At 55.3% G+C, this 17074-nt stretch overlaps 1 protein-coding gene across 2 annotated transcripts in view; it reads right to left on the bottom strand.

Moving 5' to 3' along the window:
• Positions 1-992: 992 nt before the first annotated feature.
• Positions 993-17074, bottom strand: part of lrrc9 (leucine rich repeat containing 9) — a 17619-nt gene continuing 1537 nt past the window's right edge. For both annotated transcript variants that reach the window (XM_066694525.1, XM_066694526.1), the window contains exons 3-33: positions 16791-17009; positions 16448-16588; positions 16203-16266; positions 15743-15813; positions 15357-15539; positions 14990-15145; positions 14714-14889; positions 12439-12570; positions 11998-12177; positions 10450-10567; positions 10201-10333; positions 9891-10037; positions 9608-9732; positions 9250-9441; positions 8999-9118; positions 8628-8819; positions 8346-8471; positions 8100-8240; positions 7496-7673; positions 7169-7389; positions 6920-7042; positions 6414-6544; positions 6105-6213; positions 5164-5303; positions 4741-4877; positions 4437-4654; positions 4035-4103; positions 3019-3144; positions 1687-1870; positions 1448-1607; positions 993-1281 (exon numbers count right to left, since the gene is read on the bottom strand). In XM_066694525.1, coding sequence (XP_066550622.1) covers positions 1242-1281; positions 1448-1607; positions 1687-1870; positions 3019-3144; positions 4035-4103; positions 4437-4654; positions 4741-4877; positions 5164-5303; positions 6105-6213; positions 6414-6544; positions 6920-7042; positions 7169-7389; positions 7496-7673; positions 8100-8240; positions 8346-8471; positions 8628-8819; positions 8999-9118; positions 9250-9441; positions 9608-9732; positions 9891-10037; positions 10201-10333; positions 10450-10567; positions 11998-12177; positions 12439-12570; positions 14714-14889; positions 14990-15145; positions 15357-15539; positions 15743-15813; positions 16203-16266; positions 16448-16588; positions 16791-17009 — 4452 coding nt within the window. In that variant the 3' untranslated portion in view covers positions 993-1241. The remainder of the gene's footprint in view (positions 1282-1447; positions 1608-1686; positions 1871-3018; positions 3145-4034; positions 4104-4436; positions 4655-4740; positions 4878-5163; positions 5304-6104; positions 6214-6413; positions 6545-6919; positions 7043-7168; positions 7390-7495; positions 7674-8099; positions 8241-8345; positions 8472-8627; positions 8820-8998; positions 9119-9249; positions 9442-9607; positions 9733-9890; positions 10038-10200; positions 10334-10449; positions 10568-11997; positions 12178-12438; positions 12571-14713; positions 14890-14989; positions 15146-15356; positions 15540-15742; positions 15814-16202; positions 16267-16447; positions 16589-16790; positions 17010-17074) is intronic.

The following is a 17074-nucleotide window of genomic DNA, read 5'->3' as shown; positions in this document are numbered from 1 at the left end:
AGTTATTAATGGACACCAAACGAGCACGATGGGGCGAATGGCCTCCTCTCGACTGGACACTTTCTTATGTTTCTATGTTTCCTACGAGTGAAACAAGACGGGGGGTGTAAACGTCTCATCTCTGTGTGGAGTGGCACCCCAACCTCTCTGAGCTGATTCAGCCAACTGGAATCATTAGTCTTTTCTCGAGGCTGAATCAGTGCACTTTAGTGAACAATATTAAAATAACTTAATTACAGAAACACTAAAGTCTAATGAAGTGTGTGATACTGAACGCCACAGCTGTGTAAACACACACTGAGTTATCTATGCTCTCTATAGCTTACAGCTTTTACCAAGACACGGGTCCCCTCTGAAACCACCTCTGGGTGTCAGTGACGGGTCTGGAATGGACTCTTGATTAAATGCTGATTTGCTCGTCGCAGTTTGATTTTGTGGACAGTTCATCTGGCTGACTGAGACGGTGCGCCAGTGGCCCCCGGTGGTCCTAACACATCACTGCAGGGAAGCAGGAAGGACAGCCCCTCGAGCATACTGGTGCAAGGAGCTGTTTATCCATCGACCCTGGGATCTGGCCGGCACACACTCACTGCCTGGCAGGGGCCCCCTCTCCTGGTCGGAGGGCACCTGGGGTTTCCAGGGAAGACGCACAGTGGGGAGATGGACGCGCACTCTGTGTTTGGACTGCGTTCAGGACGAGAGACCTGCCCGAGTGATGGCGGATTACGGGCCACACAGAGGTGTTCCTAAGACGGATTATCTGAGTGTCGGGCCTCCATCTGACCCGGAGCCTCATGGCCCCGTGGCCCGGCATCTGCGTCTGTTTTTAACGAGGATTGTTTCTGAACCACGTCAGCGTCGTCTGACAGAGAGAGAGAGAATAAATCACCGTCAAATAGCTGTGGCTGCACTGGGGCTCCTCTGAGACACGGACTTCGATAATGACTTTAATAAACGAACAGAAGAACAAAACGCTCGTGTGACTCCACAGCTGTCTGCTGTCGAAACAAAGCATTTAATGAACTGCACTTGCATTCATACAGAGTCACATATCATTGTGTGAGTTGGATTTTGTCCTGGGGGTGAGGGATGGGTGCTGGGGTGTGTGTGTTTGAATGTGAGTGAGAGTGTGATTGTGAGAGAGAGAGAGAGTTTGTGTGTGTGTGTGTGTGTGTGTGTGTGTGAGAGGGGCTGCGTCTCCCTGCGCAGACGGAGATCCTGCCGTTGTCGCTCCTGTCGCTCTACGTACGGGGGGGTCTGGGAGCGCTGTGACTGTGCAGCCTGCAGACACACAGAGACGCACACAGACAACACATTAGACAGGACACTTATCTCTGCTTGTGTATCTGTGATGGCTGACCGAGGCCGTGCCCAAACCCCGCGCCCACACGAGTGCTGACACCTGGGACCCACCCCTCCCGAGTTCCAGTGAAGGCGAATCCCGTACCTGCCGTCCTGCTCCTGAGTGGGGGGGAAGCCGTAGAGCAGACGGGGGCCGGTGTGCTGCAGCAGGGCGCCCCCCCCTCCGCGCAGATGCCGGTATGCCAGCTCGGCGTGGACGCTGCGGGTGTGAGCCGCCAGGCCGGGACCCTGCTTCGGCCTCTTGTCTAGAGGGAGAACAAACATCTCACAAAAGAAACAAACGCACACACGCACACAGGCGGGGTGAAGGGGGTCGGGGCTCACGCTTGTGTGTGCTGTAGAGCGGCGCCTCCTCCACTCCGCAGGGCAGCAGGAGGTCGTGACCCAGGAAGTGCTGCAGCGACACGGGTTGGGCCAGGCCGGTCCCGCGCAGGGGCGCCGCTCGGGCCACCAGGGGCAGCAGGCCCGGCACGCCGAGGTCCAGGGCGGAGCTGGCCGACGGGGACCACTGCCGGAGACACAGAGCAGCCCCGTGATTGGTGGAGCTGTGCACCAATCACAGGGCTGCTCAGGGAGGACAGGAACAGGATGTGACAGGCCAGCCGGCATCAGAGGCTGCAGCAGGACGGCACCTGCCTCGACAGCCGGGGCACAGCTGCTCGGACAGCCGCCCTTCTGAAACAACATCTGTTTACAAATAAACACGCAACCCAACTGGCGAGAGGCCGGACCCCCCCGCCATCACTTCTAACACAACCTGGTCCCCTCCCCGGCTGGACCAGGTCGAGTGTGGACGCAGGTGGAGTAAAGCAGGGCTGGTTCTGATCGAACTGTGGTCCCGGTCAGGATTATAAACCTCATGGGGCGTCTGCAGCTCGGCATTATGCGTTTGTGTAACTCAATAAGAACGACAACAACGATAATGACACATTACAATTGACATCTACCCCCAAAAAACATGGACATCTCTCAGCTGAATACTCTGACCGTGCGTCAGTGTGGGGGGAGAGGGGTTTAATGAGCTTCTCATTAAACTTCTCGGCTTCTTTCCCTCTACCTAACGAGCGCCGGGACGGAGTCTGGCCCGGGTAATACGGGCAAAGCCATCGGTGCGTTATGGCAGTACAGATCTCATCTCATCAGTGAGCCGAGGCAAAGCGCAACTGCTTTTCATTCACCGCGGGAGAAGCATTATAATAGAGAGCTCTCTGGTTAGCGGCAGCTGCACCGAGAATGTTTCTTCTCCCTCGTTGCACTCGTTTTGTTGTTTTGGGACGACATGATCTGGCCTCGTGTTCGGGTTTTATATAAATCGGCTCCGAAGGGGGTTTTAGGTCAGTGCCAAGCGGACGGCGCTGCTTTTCGGAGCCCGATAGGTCAGTGTCAAGCGGACGAGCCCAAAAAAACCCTTCGGAGCTGGTTAATGCACCGATGGCTGTGCCGACGCACGTATGCCCAGAGACAGTTTGCCGCGTGTGGCGCTCTGCTGCCCGGGTAACTAGAGCGAAAGCAGCTGCACAAAAACGCAGATGATCTGGCCAAAACAAACGAACTGGAGCCGCAAACGATGAATCATTCATTCAGGCTGACAAAAACTAAACAAAACCTGTTTGAAAGCAGTTCTGGTTATGAAACTTAAGACACACGAAGTCTCACCTGGGCGTCGGGGCACTGCAGCTCGGCACGCGTCCTCTCCTCCAGCGTCACGGCTTCCCTGTCCAGCACCTGCAGGCCCGGCAGCCGCAGCACCACCACGGCACGGTGCCCGCCCTTCCTGGCCACCTAGGGGTGAGATGTCAGGAGTCAGGGGTCGAAGTAGGGCAGCTCCAGGCCTCGGTGGGCGGTGGCATAAACGAGGCTAACCGAACCCCAAATCATTCTGGTGGGGTCCCATGCTACCGGGAGAGCCGCCCGTGCCACGGACTGTGGGGCGAATGGGATCCTGGGATGACCCTTTGGACGCAGCTACTGGCGCCGATCAGCTGTGAACGCTTGGCACGGGACTCGGCAGTGCGGTCAGGGCTTAGCCGCCGATGGGCCGAGGTCTGGCTATGCGGCACAGCTGACAGGCCTCCGCTGGCACAGACGAGCTTCGCAGATGCGCCCCGCCGGCCAGGAGACAGCGCCGCCCAGAGCGGATGCAGGCGGTCAGTGCTGGCAGGATCCCCCCGGGGGTCTCCCCTCCCCGAGCCCCGGCAGGATGATCTGACGCGGCTGACAGCAGGGGCTGCGTCTCGCGGCGCAGCGACTCACCATGTAGCACAAACACCCACACCGAACCGGCTGCACCAGTAATAATATTAACGGTCATAATCATAATAATAGTAACACTACATGCTTTTCACATCTCACTTACAGGACTTAGGCTGGTTTATCCGCTTTGGCCTCAGTGCTGATCTCACCCCCCACAGATGGGCAGGGAATTCGGTCCAGCCGTGTCAATGCTGGCTGTGCCGTTTGGTCAGAGGATTTGTGCCTGATCTGGGCCAGTTTGAGCCGCAGCAGAAGGGCTCTGGTGTAATCGTTTAATTTGGGCCTCAGAATGTCATAATTCTCTACAGAAATGTGCAGAGACTCACAAACACACTGACAGCCTCACATACACACACACACACGCAGATAGACTCACACACATGCACACAGTAAACACAGTGATAGATGTCGGCACTCACCGGATTACCCACAACGCAGAGCTCGGTGAGGGAGGGAAGGACGTCCAGTTTCTCCAGCTCAGAGACATCCTGAAACACAGGGGAAAGAAAGAACAAACTAAAAAAAGGAGAGAGAGACACACATGGTTGAATCTGGGGGTTTGATTCATCAAAAGAAACACACATTTAGAAAAACAAAATTTAAAAAAGCCCCAGGCGAATCGCTGATCCCCCATCAGAGGTTTAACACGATATTTGTCACGGCCCTGTTATGATAGCCGGGATTATGGCTATGATCGTCCTAAACACCGTTAATCTGACTCTCAAACCGCCGCACGGCAGAGCACGGTAATTTAGCGGTACATCAGGCGAGCCGAGAGGCCGACACACGGGCCAGCGGCGAGGTCTAGCCCTTGCACGTACCTGGATCTTGTTGCCGCTCAGGAACAGCCGGCGCAGCTGTGGCAGGGGCTGCAGGTGGCCGAGCTCTCGGACGCGGTTCTCCGCCAGGTGCAGCTCCACCAGCGCGGCCTGGCCGGCAAAGGAGCTCTCACCCACGGACTTGATGCGGTTCCGGTCCAGCGCCAGCTCCCGCAGCTGTTTCAACCCCTCCAGGCCCTCAATCTGGCTCAGTTCATTACCTGAGACACAGCACAGGGGCATGGGTCAGCAACACACACCACACACACACACACACACCAATAACAACAAAACAAAAGCCCGTTACCCTGTAGAAAGAGCGCCTTTAAGTTGCTGAGCCGGCTGAGCTGGAGCTGGGCCAGACTGGAGACGCCATTGTGGCTCAAGTGCAGCACCTCGAGACTCGCCATCAGGGGGCCCAGAGAGTCACCCAGGCCCGGGTCCCTGAGAGAGAGAGCAACACAGTCACACACACAGACACACACACAATCCCTCTCTCTCTCACACATACACACAGCACATAGCACTCACACACACACACACAGTCACACACACCTCCCTGCCTGAGCCAAGCAACACCGCAGAGGCACCGAGGCCTGGGAGCATCAGCAATGGTGCGACACTGCCCCCCGGTGCCACTGAGCAGAACTGCGGCTCAGCAACACGGAAGGACGGAGCTTTGTCTGTGGGCAGGTTGTGTGTGGAAGCGTGTGGGTTCGTGTCTGTGTACCTGCTGCCCCGTGACGCGCCCTGCTGCCCGTAGCCACTGGAGTTCACCTTCTGGTACAGCATCTGCCTGTTGTTCAGAGGGGTCTGCGTCTTCTGCCGGGGCAGGATGGACTCGATGCGGTTGTGGTTCAGACACAAGACCTGCAGAAACACAGTGAGAAAGGAAAAATAAACAAACAAACACAGGAAGGTGTGAGACCATGGGGGAAAACTGCAAAATCACAGAGCTCGTTTACTCCTCACTCTCCCCATACAAACAATGTGTGAAGCAATAAAAAAGGCAAACAGAGTGTTAGGGTATGTCAAAAGTGTAGAATTGAGAACAAGGGCAGTGATGTTCAGACTGTACAATGCACTAGTTAGAGCTCATCTGGATACTGGGGACAGTTCTGGGCTCCACACTTCAAGAAAGATATCGCTGCTCTAGAGGCAGTTCAGAGGAGAGCAACCAGACTTATTCCAGGTCTGAAGGGAATGTCCTACTGAGAGACTGAGGACCTGAACCTTTTCACCCTGGAACAGAGGAGACTACGTGGGGACTTGATCCAGGTCTTCAAAATCATGAAGGGCATCGACCACATCAAACCAGAGGATCTTTTCCAGATCAGCAGGGACACACACACCCGGGACACAAATGGAAATTGGGCTTCAAGGCATTCAAGACAGAAAACAGGAGACGCTTATTCACACAGAGAGGCGTCACAATCTGAACAAACTCCCCAGCGATGTGGCTGAAGAGACAATTTGGGAACATTCAAAAACAGACTGGATAGGATCCTCGACACTTTCTTATGTTCCTACTGTGGCACACTTTCATATGGGAAGGCAGGACTAATAAAAAGCATTGCACCTCCCCAGTTCAGTACAGTGCAGTGAAGTGCAGTATACTACAGTACAGTACAGCTCCTCAGCACTGTGCGAGGTGAGGGGGTGTGTGCGTACCTTGACGTTGGGCAGAAACACCAGGCCGCTGAAGGATGTCAGGTTGTTGTTCTCCAGGTTGACGCTGCGGATGCTGCGGAACTGATCGGTAGGGGCCAGGTCCACGGTCCTGAGGAGAGAGAGCGCATTGGCCACCCCCATCGCAAACCGGAGTACAGAGGGGCCCCCCACCTCAATACAGCAGGGGAGGAAGTGGTTATTAAACGCTGTCCTGAAACAAGCAGAGTTCCTCTCCCTAAGTGCCAAACGGCAGCACCACGATATAACTCAGGGTCGTCTCTCGGTGTCGGCCGGGCCGGTCAGTGGTACCTGATGGCCGCAGAGGGGATGTCCAGCTCGAAGACGTCGGCATAGTCAGAGTGGCCCAGTTTCTCTGACACCATGTCGGGAGTCAGCCGGCCCCCCAGCTCGTCCCTGGCGTGTTCGCTCTCCGCCCCCTCCTGCACAGGGTGGGACGACATCTCACTCACTCTTCTGCCAAACGTTAGCTTTCAGACACTTAAGCAGCTTTAAAGACATAACAGGAGCGCCACTCTGAACCAGACCTCTGCTTGTGTCGTTGTGTATTAACCACCGCTACACACACACGGAAACAACCAAACACACATGGACACACGGACACACACACACACACATACACAGGGACACACACGGATACACGGACACAACCAAACACACACCGACACAACCACACACATACACACGGACACACATATACACACATACACATACATACGGACACACACGGACACCGACACATACACACACGGACACTGACACGGACACAACCAAACACACAAGCAGGAGTCACGTACCACCGCGGTGCCATCGAGGGCCCGGAGCGACGGCAGGTGGAAGATCACGAAGATCCGGTAGTTCTCCTGCTGTTCAGTGAACGGGTTCCCATACAGGTCCAGGATGACCAGGTTCGACAGGTCCTGGAAGGGAGGTAAACCGCAGACACCCGTTCAACACCCGTTCAGAACCGCCCCGGACTCTGAACGATCCCAGATCCGTGTTCTTAGAACCCAGCGGGTTACACACACGTATAGAGAGATCTCCACCTTAATGTGGTGCACCTCCCTGGCCGAGGCGATGGCGTTGTGCCCCAGGTACAGCTCGATCAGCCCCCTGGCCCGGTGCAGCCCGCGCAGGGAGCCCACCCTGTTGTTCTCCAGGGACAGGAAGTGCAGGTGGAGCAGCTTCTCCAGGCCCCCCCCCTCCAGGCTGGACAGCTGGTTCCCGTTCAGGCTGAGCCGGGTCAGACTGCCCAGCTGGGAGAGTCCTGAAGAAACAGCGGCGACACGTCAGGCTTTGGGCATTCGTTTGTTTCTTTTTTGCTGTGTGTGTGTGTGTGTGTGCGTGTGTCACGGGCTCGGGCCGGCGCTGACCCTCCAGCCGGGAGATGCAGTTGTGATCCAGCGACAGCTCCTCCAGTAGCCGGCAGCCGTCCAGCCCCTCGATCCTGGCGATGTCGTTGTCGTTGAAGGACGCCCAGCGCAGGTTCACCAGCTGGTCCAGGTTGGTGAGCCGGGAGAGCCCCTGTCCGTCGAGGTTCAGGGCCGTGATCTAGACACACAACAAGTCAGGGTCTGTGCAGAGTGTGGACTGGACTGACCGCACAATTCTTTCACAGAAAAGACACTTTGCAAAGTTTACCACAGTAAATTAGCACAACGACTGATCGGTTTTCCCAAGCTTTTTCCATGTTATGCCATACCTGTGACTGGCTTTGCCGTGGTTTTCCACAGACTGTATCGTGGTTTGTTTTACTATACCCCTTCATGTTTACTGTGCTTTTACTTAGTTTCTCCAGATCTTACTGCGGTTTTACTGTGGTATTACTACAATACACTTTCATTAGGGGTGCTCCAGTACACCAGTGGGAGAGGGGACAGGAGGAATAAGACCGGTCATAAATAAGGCACATGATCCTGCTCACACAGACTCCGTGTCTTGGCTTTGTTCAGGAAGAGGACAGTGTCCAACACTCACCTTCGAGGTCCAGCCTGGTTCTGGCTCGGCAGGGGAGTCCCAGGGGCTCGGGTTGAGACAGGTCAGGAGCTGGGCAGCGGACAGGAGGCTGAGGCAGCGTGGCCGGGCTGGGTCGGTCCTGGAGTGAGCCAGCAGAGAGGCCTGGAAACAGAGAGTCGGTGAGACCCTCCCCACGGCTGTCAGAACACAAGCACCCTCGAGGACACTGTCCCACACAAGACGCTGTCCCCGGACAACCCGCCTCACCTGGCTGATCCTGGAGCCTGCGGTGATCTGCACGGCCAGGGCCACTTCCTCCTCGCTGACCAGGCACCCGTCCAGGTGGGTGAGGGTCTTCAGACACCCCAACACGACCACACGCACCGACTCCGGCTGCGGGACAGACAGCAGGACCCGGTGAAACCCCATCCAGCGGCTCGGCAAGCACAGGACCAGCACTCGCCGCCGGCAGACCTGGCGTGAACTCGCCTGGTGTGAGGTGGGCTAGTGCCAGGGCTGTAGAGAGCACCGTGTGGGGCGTGCACTGACCCTGTGCCAGGGGTTGTGTCGGAGGTCCAGGGTCAGCAGTGCGGGCACGTGTTTCCTCAGGACAGCGGCCTCCTCCCGCGCTCGGCTCAGCCGGTTCCAGCTCAGGTCTAGGCTCTTCAGGCGGCTCAGCCCCCGCAGCCCCTCCAAGGTCACAATGTGGTTGAAGCTGGCGTCAACAAACTCCAGGCTGGGCTGGACAAGAGAGAACGGGAGGGAGAGCGACTCTGATACACAGCCCTGCCACGCTCTTCTCATGGGCCACTAGAACCTGCTTTAGTAGAGTCCATCCAGGAGTGACATGAGGTTTGGCCCGCGCTGACGAATGGCTGACAAACCCTGCTGCCACCCTGTGCAGGCGGCAGTGTGCTTACCAGATGTGAAATGTCTTCCAGATGTGTGAGCTCGCTGAAGCTGACGGTCAGTCTGCGCAGGGCTGTGAGGCGAGAGACCTCCTTCAGTCGGCTCAGGCTGCTCCCGTGGAGGCTGAGCACCTGGGGAGGCAACAGAGCCGCAGACGTCAGCCCAATAGGACACTGTCTGTCCACGCCACTGCAGATCAGACTAAGACAGGGGGAGACAGAGACAGGGAGACACAGAGACGGGGACACTTCATGGGTCTCACTGTGATCTGGCTCAGCTCGACGGCCTGCGCCGCTGCCAGCATGCTCCTCTTGTCCAGGCAGATCATCTTGGGATGGGGCCTGGAGGCTGGCTCCAGACTCAGCGCCTCCTTGTCCAGGCTGACCTCGCAGGCCGAGTTCACACCGGGGCCGTCCTCCGCAGGGCCGTCTAACTGGGCGTCGGGGGTCACGGCCTAGTGACACAGCGAACACACAGCCTGCTTCGTCATGGGGGGCTATGGTTCCTGGAGCAAAATAACCATGTTTCCAGTCCTGAACTGAATTTCACTGCTTTGATGAAAGACACTCCTGTCCCCCCCACAGTACCGAGCATTTAAACAGCGCTCCTCCCCTCCGCACCTCAGTGATGTACTGGAAGTCGATGAGGTACTCCGGCAGGACGAGCTCATGGTCGAACACAAACCACTCACTCTGGCGCCGGCTGCAGTCACAGCTGCCATGTGGACGGGCGGAGCAGGGCCGACCTGTGGAGGGGACGGCCGTTCAATTGCCAAGAAATTGACAGAGAGCCCGAGCTGGCCGAACCGGTACAATCGGTAAAGATCACAGCGTGACGGAGACGCCAACTTCCTTAACCAGGAGCAGCGGCAGCCCCGACTCTGCCCGGGCGACGGATCTTTACCTGTAACTGCCGCCGCCGGCGCACTCTTCCCCTTGTAGGCGTTGCGGAAGACAGAGTGAGCCTTCGGGTAGCTGTCCGAGTCAACCGGCTGCCCGTCCTGTGCCGGGACACTGTGGCCCAGGAACGCTTTGGCAATGACAATCTGGCCTTGCAAACACACAGGCGCACAGCACGGTCACACAGACACACCTACACAACACTATCACACTGTTCAGTATTTTTAACGGCAGGGAGACAGTTTATAATTTTGGTAGCGCTCGGCGCACAAGCGGTGTGTGGTGCCGGCCCCCGTAGACACCGACGCACTAACCGTGTCTGAAGGGGAGCGGGTCGGTACCGCTCTGGCCACGGGCCTCAGCTTGATCCAGCAGGTACTGCATCCTGGGCCGCTCACACAGACTCAGGCTGTTGGCGAGGGGCACGGCTCTCTCTCGACCCAGAGCCTGCGGACACACGCGGCACCAACGAGACGATTGTCAAACCAGGAATCAGGCAAGCTTTGGACAGGACCCTCGCAGTCGAGCGTGTGAGGACCACAGGGTGGGCTTGGTGGAGGTACCTTATAGGAGTCTGTCGCGAGGAACCCGTGCTCAGGAATGCGCCGCAGTTCTTCCTCCTCGCCGGCACACTCTGGGTCGGGCACGTAGAACAGGTAGTCCAGCCAGCGCTTGTAGTTCCTGCCGGCAAAACGAAGAGGGGGAAAATGGGATTAAATGTAGCAACCAAACCTGGGGCATGAGAGAGGGAGAGGGAGAGAGGGATGTAGACATTTGTGGATGCTGGGGGCTTATTTTTTAACTCTCCGTCACAACGAAGAATGCCTCAGAACGCACTTTCGAAGCACACTGCAACGTTTACACATACCAAGCTCTTGCGCGCACACACACCAGTAAGTGCACCCCACATTGAGGTGGTCAGGTCCAGATCTGGGCTTCCTCACCCTCACCTAGGTGCGTTCGCCAGCCGCCCCCCGCCCCCACACTCGGGTATTGACCAAGGCCCACGTGAACGACCAGGACAGCCGATTCAAGCAGTGCTGTGCTAAAAAATACCCATCAAGACGGCGCAGAGGAGCTTCTCGCCTCAGCTGGTCCACATTTGCAATTTTAATCTGCTTTAGCTGTTTCCACACTCGGACCGGTTTCATGGTCCAGTAAGGCACTGGCAAAGTACTGGTTCTGACCTTGGAGATACGGAAGCGCATCTGGGATCAGACACCTCGTATCGAATCGACAGTGTCCTTGAATTAATCAACATGTAAAATATCAAAGCATTTCTTGTGTGAAAAGAGCAAAGAAAGGGTTAAAAGCACATCCATGTGACGCCTGAGCAGGTCATGAAAGAATCATGGTACGCTTCTAGCTTCGCACATGTATAATGTATGACTCCTACCAAGTCTTAAACAAACTACTCATGTCAGAGAGAGAGAGAGAAAAGGATAACTTTTTTGGCAGGTTATACAACACGCCATCATCACAGAGCAGTTGTTTATTTTACCTCCTACACAAATTACACACAGAATTACGTAATGCGTGGGAAAGTATATCCACTTCACGAAAGGGACTCCGTGACAAACAGCCATCTCTCCTCTTCTGGGAGATCAAAAACAAGCCTTTCATTGCCAGCGAGTCTTGGCACCGTCTTTCACAGAGCTGAAGCTAATCTGACTTGCTAATTAAGCACCAAAAGAAAAAAAAAGAAAGGCAAAGATGAACGTCTTGATCTCTCCGTGCCTCTCAGTCTCTGATCGGAGCGATTAGGTACATGTAAGCGAAGGTCAGCTTCAATCGCCGTCTACAGACGAAACAGACTTCTTCATTTCACTTCCTCCATCTCCATCTCTCCTATCCCCCATCTCTCCCTTCTCCATCTCTCATTTTCTCTCTTATCTCCTCTCTCTCCTGTCTCTCTCCATCTCTCCTCTCCCTATCTCTCCCTTCTCTCCCTCTCTCTCTCTCTCTCTCTCTCTCTCTCTCTCCCCTCTTTCTGCATCTCACTCCCTCCCTCTCTCACTCGGCAGCCTCCAAAGCACAGACTGCAAGCCCAGGCACAGCTCTATCCGGGGCCGAGGCACTTGCGAAAGCGGGGGGCGTCCCAGGAGACTCACTGTGCGAAGACGCTGGACTCCTCGCCGGCCAGCAGGGCGTGCAGCTGGTCCTCAAAGCGCAGCCGCAGCGCCCGGTTGTGGACACGCAGGATGCGGTTGATCTTGATCCCGGAGACGCCAAACGCCCCAAAGTCCGCGGCGCAGAACCGGGACAGGATCAGGTCGTAGCAGGAGACGAACCTGAGGGGACACAGGGGACGCGGTGAAGAAAACGCATCGAGGCGTCACTGGTCCTAGACCTCTCCACCTACAGTGACTACTGGGTATCAGAACACTGATCTGGGCCCAACACCGAGGACGAGTCACGCTATGATTTCCGAGCAAAACAAAATGCAGCCGACGTGACAGATGTTGGCACGAGAAGCTTTTGCGAATCTACTGAGCTCAAAGCCTGGCACGGATGCGGAGCCGAGGGTCCCGGTCTGGTTGGGCGAGGGTTACCAGGAGTTGGCTGAGCTGCCCTCCTCGAAGCGGATGTTCCCCACTGTCTCCAGCTCCAGCAGCAGGAAGTGCACCATCAGCTCGCTGTCCCGGCCGGCCCTGGTCATGTCCTGCCGGCAACGCTGCTCCGTCCTGCAGAGAAGGAGGGGGTGCGGTCAGCTGGTGCCCAGGCTTAAGGGCATGGTGGGCAGCGCACACACACACACACACACACACCTGTATAGCCACACCTGCCCTCGCCTACCCAGCCTGCCTGCTCTGTGTTGTCCAGCTGCGTCTCAATACAACCAGCCGTGGTCGAACGAGACTCTAAGCTTCGTCATGTCGCCCGTCTGTCTTTTTCTGTCAGCGTGTCAGTGTGGACACAAGGACACAACGCAACCTTCTGCCTCCCCCGTGCCGGGCACCGCCGCAACCTACACTGCGAGTGCGGCGTGTGAAATAAACCGATCGATGGGATTCAGCACCACAGACAGAGGAGGAGTACAGAGCAGTCCAGAATAGAAGCGGCGTGTCTGAGGAGCCGAAACGCTCTGTTTTGAACGAGAGAGATTCACTCGCCGGAGGGGGGCCGAGTGACTCCGGAGAGAACAACTCACACTCTATAAAAATAGACTATATGTGTGTGTGTGTGTGAGTGCAGTATATTTACACATGTACAGTGAGGGAAAAAAGTATTTGATCCCCTGCTGATTTTGTACGTTTGCCCACTGACAAAGAAATGATCAGTCTATAATTTTAACGGTAGGTGTATTTTAACAGTGAGAGACAGAATAACAACAAAAAAATCCAGAAAAACGCATTTCAAAAAAGTTATACATTGATTTGCATGTTAATGAGGGAAGTAAGTATTTGACCCCTTCGACTTAGTACTTGGTGGCAAAACCCTTGTTGGCAATCACAGAGGTCAGACGTTTCTTGTAGTTGGCCACCAGGTTTGCACACATCTCAGGAGGGATTTTGTCCCACTCCTCTTTGCAGATCCTCTCCAAGTCATTAAGGTTTCGAGGCTGACGTTTGGCAACTCGAACCTTCAGCTCCCTCCACAGATTTTCTATTGGATTAAGGTCTGGAGACTGGCTAGGCCACTCCAGGACCTTAATGTGCTTCTTCTTGAGCCACTCCTTTGTTGCCTTGGTTGTGTGTTTTGGGTCATTGTCATGCTGGAATACCATCCACGACCCATTTTCAATGCCCAGGCTGAGGGAAGGAGGTTCTCACCCGAGATTTGACGGTACATGGCCCCGTCCATCGTCCCTTTGATGCGGTGCAGTTGTCCTGTCCCCTTAGCAGAAAAACACCCCCAAAGCATAATGTTTCCACCTCCATGTTTGACGGTGGGGATGGTGTTCTTGGGGTCATTCCTCCTCCTCCAAACACAGCGAGTTGAGTTGATGCCAAAGAGCTCGATTTTGGTCTCATCTGACCACAACACTTTCACCCAGTTCTCCTCTGAATCATTCAGATGTTCATTGGCAAACTTCAGACGGGCTGTAATGTGCTTTCTTGAGCAGGGGGGCCTTTCAGGCGCTGCAGGATTTCAGTCCTTCACGGCGTAGTGTGTTACCAATTGTTTTCTTGGTGACTATGGTCCAGCTGCCTTGAGATCATTAACAAGATCCTCCCGTGTAGTTCTGGGCTGATTCCTCACCGTTCTCATGATCATTGAAACTCCACGAGGTGAGATCTTGCATGGAGCCCCAGACCGAGGGAGACTGACAGTTATTTTATGTTTCTTCCATTTGCGAATAATCACACCAACTGTTGTCACCTTCTCACCAAGCTGCTTGGCGATGGTCTTGTAGCCCATTCCAGCCTTGTGTAGGTCTACAGTCTTGTCCCTGACATCCTTGGACAGCTCTTTGGTCTTGGCCATGGTGGAGCGTTTGGAATCTGATTGATTGATTGCTTCTGTGGACAGGTGTCTTTTATACAGGTAACGAGCTGAGATTAGGAGCACTCCCTTTAAGAGAGTCTCAGCTCATTACCTGTATAAAAGACACCTGGGAGCCAGAAATCTTGCTGATTGATAGAGGATCAAATACTTATTTCCCTCATTAACATGCAAATCAATGTATAACTTTTTTGAAATGCGTTTTTCTGGATTTTTTGTTGTTATTCTGTCTCTTAGTGTTAAAATACACCTACCATTAAAATTATAGACTGATCATTTCTTTGTCAGTGGGTAAACGTACAAAATCAGCAGGGGATCAAATACTTTTTTCCCCTCACTGTACATCTGCATCACATCCCCCCCAGGCTCTGCGATACCCACTCCTCCAGCTGCCGGGCCCAGTGTGACAGCCTCTCCTGCAGGGCCTCCAGTTTGCACAGGATCTGCTGCTCCGGGTACCCGGCAGTGCCATCCGCAGGGGGCGAGCAGCCGGGGTCTTCTGCCTCCTCCAAGGGCCTCCCACCGGACACTGCGACCTCCGACAGCTCCATCTCCAGCTGCGAGGAGGGAGGGAACGACATCACCCCCTGGGTTAATGGACCTGAGAACGGGCCGGTCACGGTATATACACCCAGCCCGGCCGTGTTCTCTACCCACGTGTTTGAGAGCGAAGGTCAGGGTTCGAATCCTCTCCTCAGGCAGCCGTAGGAGGCTCTCCCTGCTCTCGGACAGTCGGCTCCGTGCCCCCACCAGCTGCCTCCGCACCGCCTTCACACGCATGTTGTAGTACATCGCCTTCTTCAACACGGTGGTCTGGACAACAAGCGAGACAGGGGCGACAAGAGAGGCACTGCCGGTGACTCTGCGCCATTTGTAAACAGTGCTGGTTTGTAGCCGTGTTGTCAGTTCTGTGGCAGTGTGTTAACTTCCCCACCTAAACACAGGGTGGTACGGCACGGGACCGGGAAACCGCAGCACACGCAGCAACACAGCTCTCCAGGAGTGTGTGACCATCTGCGCTCACCTCAGCCGCATCCTTGACCTGCTTGCTGTCGACGCTGTACGTGTCGAGCCGGTGCAGCCCGGGCAGGTGGTAGAGCACGTGTGTGGCGTAGTTGCACAGCAGGCACACGGGGTTGGGGGGGTACTGGGGGTCCTTCAGGCCCAGGTCCTTCAGACGGGGCAGGCGGGCCAAAGCCGTGAGCTCCTGCAGGGACAGGACCGCGCAGGGATGGAGAGAGGAATCAATAAACGGAGGTTCTGGAAGACCGATGAATCTGACACTGAAGAATAATCCTCCAGTATTCTCACGGTCACTGAATTAATGGAAAACCTCTCCTGTGACACCTATGTTTACTTTCATATTCCCACTAACATCAAAACGATTCATCCCCCCCCACCCACACACACCTTAAAAGAGATGATTTTATTTCCAGAGAGGTTCAGACTTTCAAGAGCCACGTTGGGGTCCAGACTGCGGCCTGCGAAGAAATTTGAATTGTTACATTCTCCAGAATAACATTGAAAGCGGTGTACTCTGAATTAAGATGAAAAAATCATATTTAACATGGCTCAGTTTGAACTAACTAGACCCCAACACTCACGTCACCCTTGAATTTGAGAAATAATAACCACAACTATCTTTCACGTGAGAAGGGTCAGATTCGGATCGCAGGTTCACAGCGATTCACCACGGCTGTGCCAAGAGTATAAACCCTGTCATAGGGAGCCACAGAACATGAGGTAACTGCAGACGGGGAGTGAAGGACGTTTAGAGACACAGCGTCGCTTCAGCCCTGCAGAGGCGCAGTTTAACTCTCACACACGCTGTAGCCCGGAGGAGGAAGCGATCTGGTGTGTGTAATCTCACCGATGTGCTCAATGGCGTTGCCGGCGAGGTTCAGCTCCCTTAGGTTCCTCAGAGCGTCCAGACCCTGTGGTTAAAGGACAGACAGGCGGACAGCTTAGCCCCCTTAGAGCCAGAACTGATCTCGTTGTCAGTTTGATTGACACCGGGGGGAAAATTCGGTGCGGTGTGGAGTTTCCGAGGACTTCTCTAATCCCCCTGGCCGAAAGCACACCAAGGAGGAGGCTGCGGAGATGAAACGGCTTTACCTCAACGGCGGAGATGCGGTTGTCGCTCAGCCACAGCACCTCCAGGCCCTCCAGCGCGTCCAGGTTTTCGATCTTGCCGATCTTGTTGTCGTAAAGGAAGAGCTTCTGTAGCCGCAGGCAGACTTGGAGGCCGGAGATCTCCTGTGTGTGTGGGTGAGTGGGTTACAACACAGACTGGTGGTTAATTGTTGCTCTGCTATAAAAGCAAGACTACTAACATACTACTCCTACTAACTAGTCAACGATGCGGTCAGAGATGGACCTGCCTCCTCCTCAGCTCTGCCGTGACACAGGCAACACAAAACTAAGGCAAATAAAGGAGAATAATCGAATTCAAGCTCACGGTCAGCTGGCATTCGGCGACCCAGAGCTCCCTGAGCAGAGTGCAGGAGTCCAGCCCCTCGAGGGTCGCCACGCTCTGCCCCACCACCGTCAAGCGGGCCAGCCGGGGGAAGAAAGGGAGCCCCACCAGGCGGGGGTACCCTGAGAAGAACACCTCTAGCGCCGACACGCAGCTCCCCTCCTGGGGCAGCCGCTCGTATGACACCCCGTTGGCCATGCACTGTGAACGGCACCAGCGGTCTGATCAGTGACTCGGTTCCAGGTCCGGTCCTGGAGGTCCACACA

Source organism: Amia ocellicauda, chromosome 21 (genome assembly GCF_036373705.1).
Source record: "Amia ocellicauda isolate fAmiCal2 chromosome 21, fAmiCal2.hap1, whole genome shotgun sequence".
Classification (NCBI taxonomy): Eukaryota; Metazoa; Chordata; class Actinopteri; order Amiiformes; family Amiidae; genus Amia; species Amia ocellicauda.
This window is presented reverse-complemented; position numbering and strand designations above follow the sequence as displayed.